The sequence below is a fragment of the Oryx dammah genome, unplaced genomic scaffold, assembly GCF_014754425.2.
Source record: "Oryx dammah isolate SB20612 unplaced genomic scaffold, SCBI_Odam_1.1 HiC_scaffold_12, whole genome shotgun sequence".
Taxonomy (NCBI): domain Eukaryota; kingdom Metazoa; phylum Chordata; class Mammalia; order Artiodactyla; family Bovidae; genus Oryx; species Oryx dammah.
Genome location: NW_024070196.1, coordinates 6,117,611 through 6,133,556, shown reverse-complemented (window position 1 = coordinate 6,133,556; position 15,946 = coordinate 6,117,611). Strand labels below are relative to the sequence as shown.

Sequence of the window (15,946 nt, the reverse complement as noted above, 5' to 3'; positions counted from 1 at the left end):
TGACTAAGCGACTAATACTTTTCTGGTTGGACCCTTTAAACACCAGTCTTCTGAGAGGTCTTTAAAAATGAACGCTCATTTGTAAAATGAATTCCAGCCAGCACGATCTCTGGTATCCCTTGCCTAGCGTCATCATGAGGCTGTTGCCAGCTTTGCAGCTACTGCCCTTCCAGGCTTTGGAAACGCTAGCCCAGCTGCTGAGGTTGCTCAATGGTTAACGTCTGCTCTAAGCTCCTGTTCTACCTACACCGCAAGACAGAACTTGCTTAGCTTCATCCTTACTTGACTTTGGAACAACCAAATATACTTTTATTTAGAGTTAGGTGCCCTTGGGGTTCTTAAGTCTGTAATGCTTCCAAATTGTTTGGATAAATACCAGGGCTCCAGGTTCCCTCAACAGGTTTTTATCAACCTCAGCTCCCGCAATGGTTGTTAGCAACCCCTCATTTCCCATATCAGCATACAAAGAAACTGATCTGAAAGTCAGGGGACAGGCTTCCAGTCTGAGCATCGGTGCACGTTACTTCTTGGAGCCTGGTTTTCCTTCTCCACTAAACGTGAAGGAGCCGAACCAGAAAGCAGCTAAGGGCTCTGCTGAGACAAATTCAGGGACACTAGTAGTCAGCCAACAACACAGAATGCCTTATTTAAGGCTAAGAGTTAGATCTCCTCCAACAGCTCAAAGCACACCTTCCTGGAGCCTCTTGGGCGATCGTGGTCTCACCCTCTCTGCTCCCACCGCATTGCTTGCGCTTCTAGGCAGGAAGCGTCCCACCCACCTTGAACTACAGCGCTGCTGGGCAAGGCCATCCTCCCCAGGACCCAGAGCTCCCCGAGGGCTGGGCCGGGGCCCTGCTCCTCTCTCCACAGCTGGCACTTCACGGCTCAGCTCCCGAGACCTTGCACCTGCTCCATGCGCTGGCTGAGCCCCAATCACACAGTCAACTTGAATTTCCTGCTGTTTTCCTCCCCCTGTTCCTCTTGGCTATGCTCCCCATGGTCCCCAAAGGTGCTGGCTCTCATGCCTGGTTGCCCACAGACTTCGCCGGCCCCTCCCTTACCAAGCCCGTCCCACCCTGTCAGGCTCAGGGGCAGCTATGCCTTCTCCCTCAAATCGGCCAGGAGGCTCCAGCCTGGCTTGCCAGGCCCAGGGTTTCCATGTAGAAACTGGAGTAGAAAGGTCAGACTGGAGAAGACAGGGAGGAAAGACAAGCGGGCAACAGACGCCTCAGGGGTTTGGGGACCTGAGGGTGTTTGGTACTTGATACGCCAGCACGAAAAGCGAAGGAAGCCGACGCTGAGGGCTCACCAGCACCCTGCCTCCTCCTGGGAGGCAGGTGCCGCGTTTACAGCTAGACACCAAGGGTGGCTCACCGAGGTCACGGCTGGTATGGGCCGCGTGGCCTTGCTGGTGCTGCGCACACACACTGTGAGCCAGTGGCTGAATGCACACGGGCAACTTCTCGGAATGCACAACTGTTCGGACTTGTGTATCAACGCGCGCCTGTTTCCCCCGCTCCGCTCCCGCAGCAATGACACCCGCCCAGATGGGTTCTGCTTCCCCCCGGGGTCCTGCTGTCCCTGCCACCCAGCTGTGTATCCCCGATGAGCCCCGCACTGCTCCTTCTCTCCCTCTCGGCCCTTTCCTTTCCTTCTCTGCCACCCGCACTCCCAGTTCTCCCCTTCTTGCCTGCCCACGCTCCACGGGTAAAGTCCAGGGCATCTCAGGCCCCTTCCCTGGCCACGGTCAGCCGTGTCCTCCCTGACAGCTCTCCTTCGCTTCAGCGGCTTCCAGTTCCATCTACACGCTCCAAGCCCACCATCCACTTATCCCAGACTGTTCACGGCCTTCCCCAAGGTGCTGCACCAGGGACCCCCTGGGGCTGTCCATGCATGCTGGCCCCCACGCCCGGGCACCCTGACTGCTGGGCGTCTGGTCTGGCCCCAGTCACCCCCACTCGGGCCAGCTCAGCTATCCCTACCCCTTCTCAGGAGGTGTCCTGCCCCTTCCTCCTGGCCACTCCCGCTGGTTCCCCAGGGCCTGGCCTCTGAGGGAGCCTCGTTCCCCCTCCTGAGGGTGATGCCCGGCCTTGGTCCCTTTTTGTGTATTCACGGGTGGCCGGGCACAGCTGTGGTGCAGCAGGATCACCCTGAGCCGACTGTCTGCTTTCTTACAGTCGAGACCAACTCTTCACTGTTTTCATCTCAGGCCCCCAGCCCAGCACAGCACACAGGCCAGGGTGGGTGGTCAGAGACCCGAACACACCAACAAGCTTTCAGATGTGCAGGTGAAGGCGGACAGCCCTGACATTCACAGGGAAGGTCTGTGTCTCGTCAGGAGATCGGGGCGCGGCGGGGTGGGGAAGGACAGAACCCTGGCCCTGACCTATTTCAGCTGCTTCTGGACACAGAGATCATGACAAAAGAAAATGCCCTCCCCAGACCCCACTCACCTCTCACTGACGGCAAGGTTCTGTTGCTTTAAAAAGCCCAGGAAAGTGTTGAGGACCCAACTAGTCACTTTTTTGGGCTCTGCCCTAGTTTCTTTGATCACATTTTGGAAGAACTCCAGTAGGCCAACTTCATTCTGTAAAGAAAGAAAAAAATAAAATTATATAAAACCTCCCCAAAATGGAAGATCAGCATTCTGAAACTGCCACCTTCCGCCTCCTCTGAGACATCTCCTGGTACCTCCCAAACACAGAGGTGTCACCAGAGAATTCTGACAAAGTGCTTTAAGTAGACAGCAAGGCTGCTACCCCTACTGCTGCCACCCTGCCTTCACACAGCACCGTGTCAAAGGACGAACGCACTGCAGACGCCTGGGCTCTGCGGTCCACGACAGCAAAATCCATCACCCCTAACCCCACTGCTGTCGCCGTGTCAGCCACGTGCGGCCACAGCCTTCATCCTGGAGCAGTATGTCCTCTTTCCAGGCCCGTCTCCTCTCGGAAGTCCTAGTAGCTGCCAGAATAAGAAGGTAAGAAAAGAAGCAGACAAAAGGAACAGAAAGAATACTCTACTTCTGAAAACTCAAAAGTGGATCCTAACTGTATTCCTCTGCGTATCGTCTCCAGAAGTGACGGAAGTGATTTTCACATGGTCTCAAAACGAAAAAGGACATGGGCATGTGACCCACGTGGGCCATGCGACTGGCTGGGCCAGGCCTGGCTGACCCCGGCGCTCACCATGCTCCACGAAAATGACCGTGGCTTGGCTCCTCATGGACACGGGTTGGCAGAGGCCCCTCCCACTCTGGACCACCAGTTCTGTGAGCCGAGGGCCACGCCGCCCTTTCTCTCTGTGACCAGAGCTACGTCAGTGCTATATCACGGCGGCTGCCTAATTAGCATCAGTGGGTGAATCAATGTCTCCCACTGCCTTGTATTAAAAAAAGAAAAAAATCACACACGAATATTCATCCTGTATCATGCCATGCTCACCTTTAAATATTAGGATTGCTACAGTTTATTTACTTGGCTGCACTAGGTCTCAGCTGCGGCATGAGGGCTCTCTGCTGCAGCATGTGGGGTCCAGTTCCCCAAGCAGTGAGCGAACCCAGGCCCCCTGCACTGGGAGCTCGGAGTCTCAGCCACTGGACCACCAGGGGAAGCGCCATGGAATTGCTACAGTGAAGCCTAAGATGAACCCCCAAGTCACTCATCAAGTCGTACACTGTGGCTAACTATCCACCACGGTGGGTCTGGCAGAACAGGGAAATCCGGCTAAGCCTACCTCTTATTTTTCAATAAGGAAAATAAAAACACCTTCTACATACATCTGGGAGAGTGAAGTTTCCAAATGCAGAGGAAACACAATTTAAGTAGCAAGTTTCCCCTACCTGCTGAAATTCAAATCAAACCACCCTTTTGAAATATCCTTTTTTAACTTTATATGGCAGGTAAGGCTCTCACCCTCGTCCCTTTCAGAGAGCCTTCATTAATCAAAAGAACATTCTAGAAAATACAATACTGGGAAGAAGCAAGACACACTAACAAAAGTGCTCTCAATGTTTTGCTATTGTAGCTGCTATAATATACACACAGGCCTGCAGTGGCTAAAATAGAAATTCCATAAAAAAAAACAACACACCCCACTACGTGCCCTTCATAACAGATGCATTCTCTGGTGACAAGCCTACTGAATAATCCCATAATCATCTCCTGAATCTCTTTTCAAGCTGATGCTATTATTCTGCTCATGCTAAACCAGGGCAAAGGCCACCCTGGCAGCCAAAGTTTGACTACAGATGAAGGCAAATCCAGACAGCATGAAGAGAAAAGTTCTGCTTAACTTACGGAAAAGTATTCAAACTTCCACAACGGCACACAGACCACTGGGGAGGGAGGAAACCGCTATCTGGCCCCAGTCAGACAAGCAGGATTCCCTTTGTTTTTAACTCCGACAGGCTGGCCTGCTGGTGAAAAGAGCTGTCAGGAGGACTCTGCTTTGCCAAGGAAAGGTTTTTTTCTAAACCCACCCAGAAATACTGCAGTTGAACTCATAGGCCTGGCTGAGTTGCTGGGACGTGATGAGTATCTATTCCTCTACACTTGGGTGGTTTTTTATTGGATGGATAACATGGCAAGTCAGATTTCTGTTTGTCTTTTCCTGTCAGTGCTGTGAAGCAGTGTCTCGGAGCTGGAGCAGGGCTTCACTGGGGATACGTGGGTTCAGGTCACGATCTGTAGGCGATGGGGAAGGCTGCGACCGTGGCGGGGTGAGCTGTGGGCGGCAGGGCTGTGGGAGGCTGAGCTGCCGCCGCCAGAGTGACGGGTGCATGCAAAGTCACACGTGGGCTGCCCACTTGCACTCTTTACAGCAGAAGCCCTCTATTCAGAGGGAAAAGAAAAGCCACACAGCATTCTAGGTAAGGCCTTGTTTTTCTGTGAGATCGGCAGATGCTAATAAGCTTGGCACGGATCTCAGAAGTCCCTGTGAATGCAGCCATGAAGCCATCTGGTTTTTGCAGGAAAACAGCAGACCAGTAATTCCTTGACATGAAAATCATATTAAGAGCAAAGCAGAAAGGCCAGTGCATTAGGGGCCCTCTAACATCCTTCGCAGAGGCAACAAGCCAGCACGAATCACCTAACCCACATCAGATGGAGCTGAAACTCAGCTGCATAGGGCATCAAGCCTGCCGGCTGACTGCAGCTGGAACTTCCTTCAGAGAAAGCCCAGGTGGCAGAGACGACTGGTCCTGGCTTTTGTGTCATGCCAGGCACTCTCTACAGCTTTGCGAATGAGAAGCATCTTTTCCACATTTTAATCAAATTTCCCAAAGCGTTCCATTCTATTCAGAGCCAGTGCCAAGCCAGCCTCTCTGTCACAGACAGGAACTCTCCACCGCCAGGGAAATCTGCCTGCTGGTCACTGCTGGGACGCGGCAAGGCGGGCGGGGCACCTTGCCTCCTCTGCTGCTTTGGGAAGGAACCCCATCCACCCCTGCAAGCTGCCCGAAAGCCAACTTTTCAGTCTACCACCAGAGATGACAAGATGCCAGGAGTCTATCCTGTTGGAACAGGATGAAGGCTGATTTTGCAACTGCCCTTCCTGTCCTAAGTCACACACCCTGGGCACCTGAAGACAGGGCAGGATGAGGCTGGACTATATTTAGAAGGAGAATGCAACCCGAGAGAGACGGCTGGCTGGCGGCAGAGGCGGGGAAGAGAGAGGACACAGAGCAGACGCCATGGAACAGCTGGCTACGTGGCAGGGAGTGAGCCCCAAGCTGGCCCCACTGCCTGAATACCTGCTCCATGGCAGCCACGCGAGGGGGCTGCCGCTGCTGCCAGTGATGCTCACAGTGGTTCCAACTGTAACAATTATAGGAGCTTTCTCTACACTAACGCATCCAACCCCAACGCTGACACAAGAAAACAGCAGGGCTGGGGCTCTGTACCCGTCCCCCAGGTTCCGATGCTGCTACTGGAGGACAGTCACACCCCGTCTACCTGGGGACTGAAGCTGAGCACCCACTAGGGCTGGGTACGACAACACAGCAAATTGCCCATCCAAAGAACATGTTTCCCTATCATTTCCATTATTTTATTTGAGAGTCGCCAGCTGTTCAAAGGTTCTTAGCATAGTAAAAATGTCGCAAAAGCCCTTAGCAAACAGCTTAGAAACCAGGAGGAGAAAATGGCAGGTTCAAGTGCTGCTGTTGCCAAGGTCGTCCAAACCCCGTGGCGCTCTCCACTGGGTCTGACACACACTGGTTCCCAGATTGGGGGACAACAGCGGCACCCCCTTCCTATTTAGGGCTTCCGCGGCTGGGGGGATGACTGGCGTGCCTCCACACCCTCCCCAGAGGAGTTAGGGAGCATGTTCTCGTGGACGCTGCCTGCTTCAGCAGCATCCCTGAGGCTACAAAACAAACCCCGTGGTCACTCACAGAGTTTTGGTGTCAAGCACCTCCTGTTTCCCTGCAGTCTAACTACTTCGATGTGGGTGACCAAGGCACACGTTTATACCTAACTGGGCAGGCAGGGCATTTCAGACTCTTTTGTTGACCATGATGGCTACTCCATTTCTTCTAAGGGACTCTTGCCCACAGTAGTAGACATAATGGTCATCTGAGTTAAATTCACCCACTACCGTCCATTTTAGTTTTCTGATTCCTAAAATGTCAACATTCACTCTTGCCATCTCCTGTTTGACCACTTCCAATTTACCTTGGTTCGTGGACCTAACATTCCAGGTCTCTATGCAATATTGCTCTTTACAGCATCGGACTTTACTTCTATCACCAGTCACATCTACAACTGGGTGTAGTTTGTGCTTTGGCTCCATCTCTTCATTCTTTCTGAAGTTATTTCTCCACTCATCTCCTGCAGCATACTGGGCACCTACGGACCTGGGGAGTTCATCTTTCGGTGTCATATATTTTTGCCTTTTCATACTGTTCATGGGGTTCTCAAGGCAGGAATACCGAACTGGTTTGCCATTCCCTTCTCCAGTGGACCACATTTTGTCAGAACTCTCCACCATGACCCGTCTGTCTTGGGTGGTCCCACATGGCATGGCTCATAGTTTCATTGAGTTAGACAAGGCTGTGGTCCATGTGATCAGTTTGATTAGTTTTCTGTGATTGTGGTTTTCACTCTGTTGGCCCTCTGAAGGATAGGAATAAGAGACTTATGGAAGCTTCCTGATGGGAGAGACTGACTGTGGGGGAAACTGGGTCTTGTTCTGATGGGTGGGGCCATGCTCAGTAAGTCTTTAATCCAATTTTCTGTCGATGGGCGGGGCTGTGTTCCCTCCCTGTTGTTTGACCTGAGACCAAACTATGATGCTGTGAAAGTGCTGCCCTCAATATGCCAGCAAATTTGGAAAACTCAGCAGTGGCCACAGGACTGAAAATGGTCAGTTTTCACTCCAATCCCAAAGAAAGGCAATGCCAAAGAAAGTTCAAACCACCACACAATTGCACTCATCTCACACGCTAGTAAAGTAATGCTCAAAATTCTCCAAGCCAGGCTTCAGCAATACGTGAACCGTGAACTTCCAGATGTTCAAGCTGGTTTTAGAAAAGGCAGAGGAACCAGAGATCAAATTGCCAACATCCACTGGATCATCAAAAAAAGCAAAAGAATTCCAGAAAAATATCTACTTCTGCTTTATTGAATATGCCAAAGCCTTTGAGTGTATAGATCAAAACAAACTGGAAAATTCTGAAAGAGATGGGAATACCAGACCACCTGACCTGCCTCCTGAGAAATCTATATGCAGGTCAAGAAGCAACAGTTAGTTAGAACCAGACATGGAATAACAAGTTCCAAACTGGGAAAGGAGTACGTCAAAGTTGTATACTGTCACCCTGCTTATAACTTATATGCAGGGTACATAATGAGAAATGCCAGGCGGGATGAAGCACAAGCTAGAATCAAGATTGCCGGGAGTGATATCAATAACTCTGGATACGCAGATGACATCACCCTTATGACAGAAAGTGAAGAACTAAAGATCCTCTTGATGAAAGTGAAAGAGGAGAGTGAAAAAGCTGGCTTGAAACTCAACATTCAAAAAATAAAGATCATGGCATCTGGTCCCCTCACTTCATGGCAAATAGATGGGGAAACAGTGCAAACAGTGAGAGACTTTATTTTCTTGGGCTCCAAAATCACTGCAGATGGTGATTGCAGCCATGAAATTAAAAGACGCTTGGAAGTAAAGCTATGACCAACCTAGACAGCATATTAAAAAGCAGGGACATTCCTTTGTCAACAAAGGTCCATCTAGTCAAAGCTATGGCTTCTTCAGTGGTCATGTATGGATGTGAGAGTTGGACTGTGAAGAAGGCTGAGCACCGAAGGACTGATGCTTTTGAACTGTGGTGTTGGAGAAGACTCCTGAGAGTCCCTTGGGCTGCAAGGAGATCCAACCAGTCAATCCTAAAGGAAATCAGTCCTGAATATTCATTGGAAGGATTGATGCTGAAGCTGTAGCTCGAATCCTTTGGCTGCCTGATGAGAAGAACTGACTCATTGGGAAAGACCCTGATGCTGGCAAAGACTGAAGGCAGGAGGAGAAGGGGACCACAGAGGGTGAGATGGCTGGATGGCATCACTGACTCAATGGACATGAGTCTGAGCAAGCTCTGGGAGTTAGTGATGGACGGGGAGGGTTGCAAGAGTTGGACATGACTGAGTGAGTGCACTGAACTGGGCGGGTCAGGAAGCTGTGGTGGGAGCGGCTGACAGCCTGGGGACCCCACAGCTGCGACTAAATGGCAGCAGCGCTCACCGGGCTGTGCTCTCGTGTGTCACTGTGCAGAGGGGTGTTCCTACGGAGAAGATGGTCCTGAATCTGCACATGAACTCTGTGCTTCCCCATCATTCCTGTGAGTCCACTCGCTCTTCCAAAGTGAGAAAAGCAGAACACAGACCCAACAACTTAATGAAAAATGACCCTGAAAAGTACATCAATGCTAATTCTGGGACAAGATGGACATTAGGCAAGCATGCCCCGAGAGAGCAGTGGTTCCCAGGCAAAAAGCACAAGGCATAGCCCCGGGGAGGACAGGAATGTGCAGTGGGGAAGGGTCCGAGTCTAGATGTGAACGGGGCCTCCCACTGCTGCTCATGGAAACAAGCAGTGGCTGTGGAAATCCTTCAAGGGGTGAGGGAAAAAAAAAAGACTCATTCAGAGGAGTCGTCATTGGTGGAAATCAAAAAGTGGCTAATGGGTGTGTGAAGCTGGCCTAGGGGCATTGCTCTCCACTGAGAGTCAGGAGGGAGCCGGAATCCTGAACCACCACTCCACTTTCAAGAACATGAGCACCTGCAGCTCTGAAAGCGACCCCAAACACCGACGGTGTGCCCGCTGTTATGACTCGGAGAGTACATGCTTTCAGGGGGGCTGTCTATAGTCCTATTGTGGTCTCCACAATTTCCACCTCTGGATCACACTCCCAGAGGGCTTGGGGACCCTTAAAATCTGAATAAAACCCTGGTCCCAACAATTTCACCTGTGCTCTGTTCGTAGCAAAGCCAGAAAGTGCACACATCTGAGTTGGACTCCCTTCACCCACAGACAGTCGGCTATAAGGTTCCACTGTCTGTGACGCACTCACTCTGGGAGGGATGCGGAGGGAAACCACCTGGGGAGCTGGACTTTCCCTTGGACAATCAAAATCAAATAACTCAGGTAATAAAAGCTGTCAGCAGACAAGCATAATCAAATACTGGGAGAATGGGGCGCAGAAAGGATGTTGTCAAGAAATCAATTCTGATGATAATCAACCTTCAGTGAGCCTAAAGTCAGTGCTGCCAAAATGCTTTTCACGGAGGAAACCTGTGTAACTCAACAGCGGTCTTCTGTTAACTGTCCCAGAAAGGAAAGCAGCCCACAGACAGGATATGAGGCTTCAGGATGGGCTTGGGGACAGAGCCCCTGACAGTCCCCAAGCCTGGCGCTCAGATGGCTCTGCGCCTGGTGGATTCTACCTCTGAAAGCCCCTTGGCGCCTGCACTTGAAATGAAGGAACTAACTGTGGGTTTTGCAGGAGTCAAGTTAGAAGACGTGTCTTTTGAATCGACTTGACCGGAACAAAATATCGGCTATTTTTTCTGTGCATAGACTGTGAAAGCACCCTTAAGTTGGCAAGCACTGGATGTGATTTCATAAACTGAAGAATAAAATCAATTCTGAAAATTGCATGGAGCTCAAAAACGGCAAGCGACAATGTTGACCAAATGGATTTTCCTTCAGCTGTGGTCCGACGGTGAGTCTTCTAAGTCTGGGCAGTCTAAAACTAGTCAATAAGGTTGCAGATGCTTTTTTAGTTATTAGCTTTAAAGCAGTATTACTTATGGGATATACAGATATTTGTCATGAGAAATTATTTTATAGGCAATTCATCCAGACAGAAAACCAGGCCATTTCAAGCTAACAAGAGACCGCGAGCAAAACTCTCAGAAAACAGTCCATCTGACAACCAGCCATCGTCATGATATCTCCTGTCTCTCTGTTCCTTGGAGACACCGTACCCTTTCTCATGATGCCAGAAACTAAAGACTATGGCTTTAAATGGGGACTAACTGGCTGGGCAAGGAAGTTGTTCAAAGAAAACCACGTGTCTTGAGACTGCACACAAACAGACAGACTCAAGGCAGCAGAAGTCACTGACTTGGAGGGTCACAGTTGTATCTACCTACAGTCTCGTGGGGCCTCGGGTAGGCTGTCCCCAAAACTCTGCCCTGCACAGCTCTGGATGTGACAGCAGCTGTCTGCCGCCCTTTCCCTGGGAGCAGCATGTCTGCTTGGCTGCAGGCAGGTATTGTAGGCTCAGTGAAGGCACTACTGTGCCTGCCATCTTTGGGGCCGAGTGTCCCGTTCCCCTCCTCTTTCCTTTGGGGAAGCAACAGCTTCAGGAACGTTCTCAGTGCCCCCCGCCCCGCAACCATCAGAGGTGAGATCTGGAATCAAGAGTGTCCATCTTGACATGTGGTTGCCGGAGGGGAGGAGGGAGTTGGGGAGGGATGGACTGGGCGTCTGAGGTTAGCAGACAACAACTATTATACACAGAACAGAGGACGACAAGGTCCTGCTGAAGGAACAGCACAGGTACTATGGTCACTGTCCTGGGGTGAACCCTAACGGAAAAGAAGAGGTATACATGCGTATAGCTTTGTCAAAGTGACAGTCACTTTGCTGTACAGTAGAAGTGAGCAGAACATTGTGAATCAACTATATTAAAAAAAAAAAAGCGTCTGTCTCAGTGTGTCAATCTTTCCTGTAGGGCTACTCAAGAGAGTTAAACATAACACAGAAAAGATGAAGCTCTTACATCTGAAAACAGCGTAGGGTACTGGAGAAGAAAATGGCAACCCACTCCAGTATTCTTGCTGGGAAAATCCCATGGACAGAGGAGTCTGGCGGGCTACAGTCTATGGGGTCGCAGAGTCAGGACACGACTGAGCAAAGAAACACAGGGCACTGTGGTGAGTACAACAGGCTCTCAGAAGACACTGAATTGGGGCTGCTACACCCATTCCGCCACTGAAATCTCGCACAACAGATGACACGGAAATCAGTCCACGAACTCATACACAGCCAGCCAACCAGAGAGCTCAGATGCGTTCTCACTAACTGCATCAGGCAAAACCATCCCACAAACGCCATACACTATGTGGAGGCCCTTTTCAAATATTCTGTCAGGTTGGGACAAGTACCCAAGGCACAAAGTCTAAGAAACAAAATAAACAGAACTGTGGGAGAGCTTACATTGCTTTTCTACTTGGAAAATGAACAAAAGTTCTGCTTTCCACTGGATTTGACTGACTTTCACTAAATTTAGCAGACAGCACTTATGTTTATTTATAGGGCAGGCTGGCATCTTAAAAACCGAGGGGGGTGGGAAGAAAGTTTAAATGGACTGACATTCTATGACTTTCTTTCATGAAGCCTCAGAGGAGCTGGATAAAGTATTAATACCCACATAAGTAAACAACTGTTTTCTCTATTTGGTGACTCAAAACAGCAATGAACTTGAAACGGGATTCCCACCGGGCCCTGGGGCCCACTTCTGTCCAAGCAGGCAGGAGCTCAGAAGCGGGCGCCTGGGCCCTGGAGTCAGCTCCCCTCAGGCCCGGCAGTCACTTGGTGGCTCACACTCAACCTCAGAGGTGGCGCTTCCTCACCAGAAAAATGGGCTGACGGACGGCAGCACCGCAGAGGGTGCTGGGAGGACGGCCTCAATTAGAAAGTGGTCCACTTTCGGACCTGGAACCGCGGAACCCGCTGTTAGCTAATGGCCTCAACTGACCCTGAGCTGCCTATCGGGCCAATGACAACAACTCATCTGGATTCCCTGTTCAGCAAAGCAGGGTCTAGGAAGAGACATCCCCACAGAAATCACCTTTTATTATCTGCTAAAAAGACACACCTGCATATATGACTGTTCTCACAATTACTCCTGGACACACTGACTCAGGGAAGGACTCGCTATGCTACTGGGACCTCTCATTTCTCTAGAATCCTAATGACTCGACCTCACCCTCCATACGTCCATTCCTTACTCCTGACAAATGAGGTCAGAAATCTGGGAGTCTGACACAGAGAGGAAAAAAAGGCTGAAGCTCCAGATGTGACATGATATGCTTCATGAGGAAGAAACACTCACACAGGGTACGGTGGGAGGGGATTATCAGGCGGGCTTAAGAGGTGACGTGAGAATGCACACTTGATTCCAAGGTCCTGAAGAAACACGTTCTTTAGGAGCGAGGGGCACAGTCACAGCACATGGCCTGATTGAGGCAGAAAACCCAGGCTTCTCCCCGCCAAGCTCAGTAACACAGGTTCCACCTTGATTTGTTGGGCTGTCAAAAGGGTGTACCTGACTTTGGGAAACAGGGACGCTTTATCAGGAACGCTGCTTTCCCCAGGGCTTCGTGAGTACTGTGAGAATCCCATTCATCCACTCATCTGTCCATCTGTTCACCAATGCCTACTGTGCGCCAGACTTTGTGGTGGATGCTAAGACAGACTATATTAGAGTTTTGTAAATGCCAAGGAGAAATTATTACCACACAATTCAGTGCTCACCGCACAGTGCAGTGACAAGGGCAGAGTTGTGTAACATAGGGAAGACAGCCGCTATTACAGCAACGACAAACGGAATACACCCTTGAAAACCGTGCATCACTATATTGTGCATACGTAACAAATAACATTGTGTATCAACTATACTTCACTTTAAAAAATTAACAGTTAAGCTCTGAAGTTTTTTTTTTTGTTTTTAACCGTTAATGGGTAAGGATTGCGTTACCAGTAAGGACTGTATGCTTAACGCTTCATTTAATCAGTGACCCAAAGGCAGGAGCGTGGAGTCAGAGCTCTGCAGAGCACACCTCCACTACGCTACTGATTTAATGAATACTCCCAGGCACTCCTTAAATTGAAAGATGGTTCATTAGATTGGTGCATCTGTCCTTCTCAGCAATCTGTTGTGTTTCTGAGGAAGTCAGGAAAAAAACATGAACATACCACTTTCGGGCATGTTATGAGTAACTCAGCTTCCAATGATTACTAAGTCATCAAGAGCTCAGGGTGCCTAATTTCGGAAAAGAAATTGTCTGAATCATCCTCCTTCCATATTACTAGTTCTCTTCTCATTTGTCTTGAAAATTTCAAGTACTAGGCGTTAAAAAAAAAAAACAACAAATACTGCAAAATGAATCACCTAATACATTATCTGCAAGCACAGTCTTAATATATCAAAAAAAAAAAAAGCTCTTATAAAACTGGCTTAAAAGCCAGCACCTCCTTGAGAGTTTCCCCCACTTGTCCCATCAAGGTCATCACTAGCTCCGCTGGGCTCCTGGCCCGCATCATGCATCATACATCTACGATCTACTGCAATCTGCTCTGGGGGCTGGTCAGCTGAGGTGTCATATAGACATGTTCTTGGAAAGCAAAGAAAACAAATCAAAAAAGTGTCTCTGTCCCCATCTCAGTACCTGCCGCATAGAAGATGCTAATACAAGTGCTGAAGTGAGTAGACAAAAATAAGTTTCCATAATCAGGGCTTATACATCTGGAAGTTCACTCTAATGGCAGAAAATGAAGAGGACCTAAAGAACCTCTTGATGAGGTGAAAGAAGAGAGTGACAAAGCTGATGTGAAACTCAACATTCAAAAAACTAAGATCATAGCATCTGGTCCCATCACTTCATGGCAAATAGAAGGGGAAAACATAGAAGCAGGGACAGATTTTATTTTCCTGGGCTCCAAAAATCATTGTGGACAGTGACTGCAGCCATGAAATAAAAGACACTTGTTCCTTGGAAGGAAAGGTATGATAAACCAAAACAGGGTATTAAAAAGCAGAGACATCACTTTGCCGACAAAGGTCCATATAGTCAACGCTAAGGTTTTTCCAGTAGTCATGTGTGGATGTGAGATAAAGAAGGCTGAGCACCAAAAAACTGATGCTTTTGAACTGTGGTGCTGGAGAAGACTCTTGAGAGTCCCTTGGACTGCAAGGAGATCAAACCAGTCCATCCTAAAGGAAATCAGTCCTGAATATTCATTGGAAGGACTGATGCTGAAGCTGAAACTCCAATAATTTGACCACCTGATGTGAAGAACTGACTCATTAGAAAAGACCCTGATGCTGGAAAAGATTGAAGGTGGGAGGAGAAGGGGACAACAGAGGATGAGATGGTTGGATGGTATCACTGACTCAATGGACATGAGTTTGAGAAAGCTCCAAGAGTTGGTGATGGACAGGGAGGCCTGGCGTGCTGCAGTCCATGGGGTCGCAAAGAGTCAGACATGACTGAAGCGAGGAGCCGACGCAGTGGAAAAGCCCCTGAAGCTGGGAAAGACTGAGACAAAAGGAGAAGAGGGTGGCAGAGGATGAAACGGTTAGACAGGATCACCAACTCAATGGCCATAAATCTAAGCAAACTCTGGGAGACAGTGGAGGACAAAGGAGCCTGGCGTGCTGCCCATGTGATCACAAAGAGTTGGACACGACTTAGCGACTTAATAACAATAAACAACAACAAAACAGGGCCTTAAACTATGAAAAAACCAGAAACTCACTCACTTGCCACTGTCCGCAAACATTTCTCCAAGGCCTCTGCGGCTAAGGTGCTTGAAGGACACAGAAGTGGAGCCTGGGACATAGACATGAACATGTGTCTGCTTCAGAGAACTTGCTGGAGGTGAACACTATCTCTGGGGCTGAGAAGCCTCAGTTTGTACCCTCTCTCATCCTTACAGAATTTGGCAAATACATTACAAAATGCAGGACTAGAACTTAGCATTCACTATTCAGTCTGAAGTTGATTTCAAGTGGGGTGGAAATTCAAGATGGTGGGGAAGGTGTGTGAGACTAAAATTCGGGTTTGTTAAATCAACTTGGGAACAGTGTGTGAATTCTAGGAGGTTCCAGGTTAAAAGGTGTTCTGAACAAGCTGTTCGCTGGTTCACACACAGGCTTGGCATTCAGCAGTGCTGACATGGCGAGTGGATGAGACAGTCCTTGCCGGAACAAAACACACCAATTAATAAAGAATTAGAATACCCTGACACAATCGCCACAGAGGTGTGGGTACAACAGCAGTGCACGGGAGGCGGCGAGCCACTCGGCCTGCAGTGTGAGAAAAGAACCTACCATGTCTGATGCGGTGAACAAGGCTGCCTGTGAGTCTCATACAGACGCCTACTACCCTGAAGACTCTTGGGACGCATGTGTTTTCTCCAGGTCGATCTGACAAAACTGAGTTTTCTATACTCTCTGATTCTTTTCAAATGAGCTGATTTATGGATGATAAACAGAGACTCATTCATTCAACAAGCATTCGCTCGTCTACCATGTACCAGAAACAGCAGGGTTTTGTCACTGAAGTGTATAAATATACATACAAACATGAATATCCTAACATCCCTGCTCAGTTACCCCTCAATCACAATGCAACAGCCCAGACTTCCC

The 15,946-nt window shown here is 49.3% G+C and overlaps 1 protein-coding gene across 3 annotated transcripts in view; it reads right to left on the bottom strand.

Moving 5' to 3' along the window:
* Positions 1-15,946, bottom strand: part of GATB (glutamyl-tRNA amidotransferase subunit B) — a 93,195-nt gene that overhangs the window by 18,476 nt on the left and 58,773 nt on the right. For all 3 annotated transcript variants that reach the window (XM_040251463.1, XM_040251466.1, XM_040251465.1), the window contains one exon: positions 2,454-2,587. In XM_040251463.1, coding sequence (XP_040107397.1) covers positions 2,454-2,587 — 134 coding nt within the window. The remainder of the gene's footprint in view (positions 1-2,453; positions 2,588-15,946) is intronic.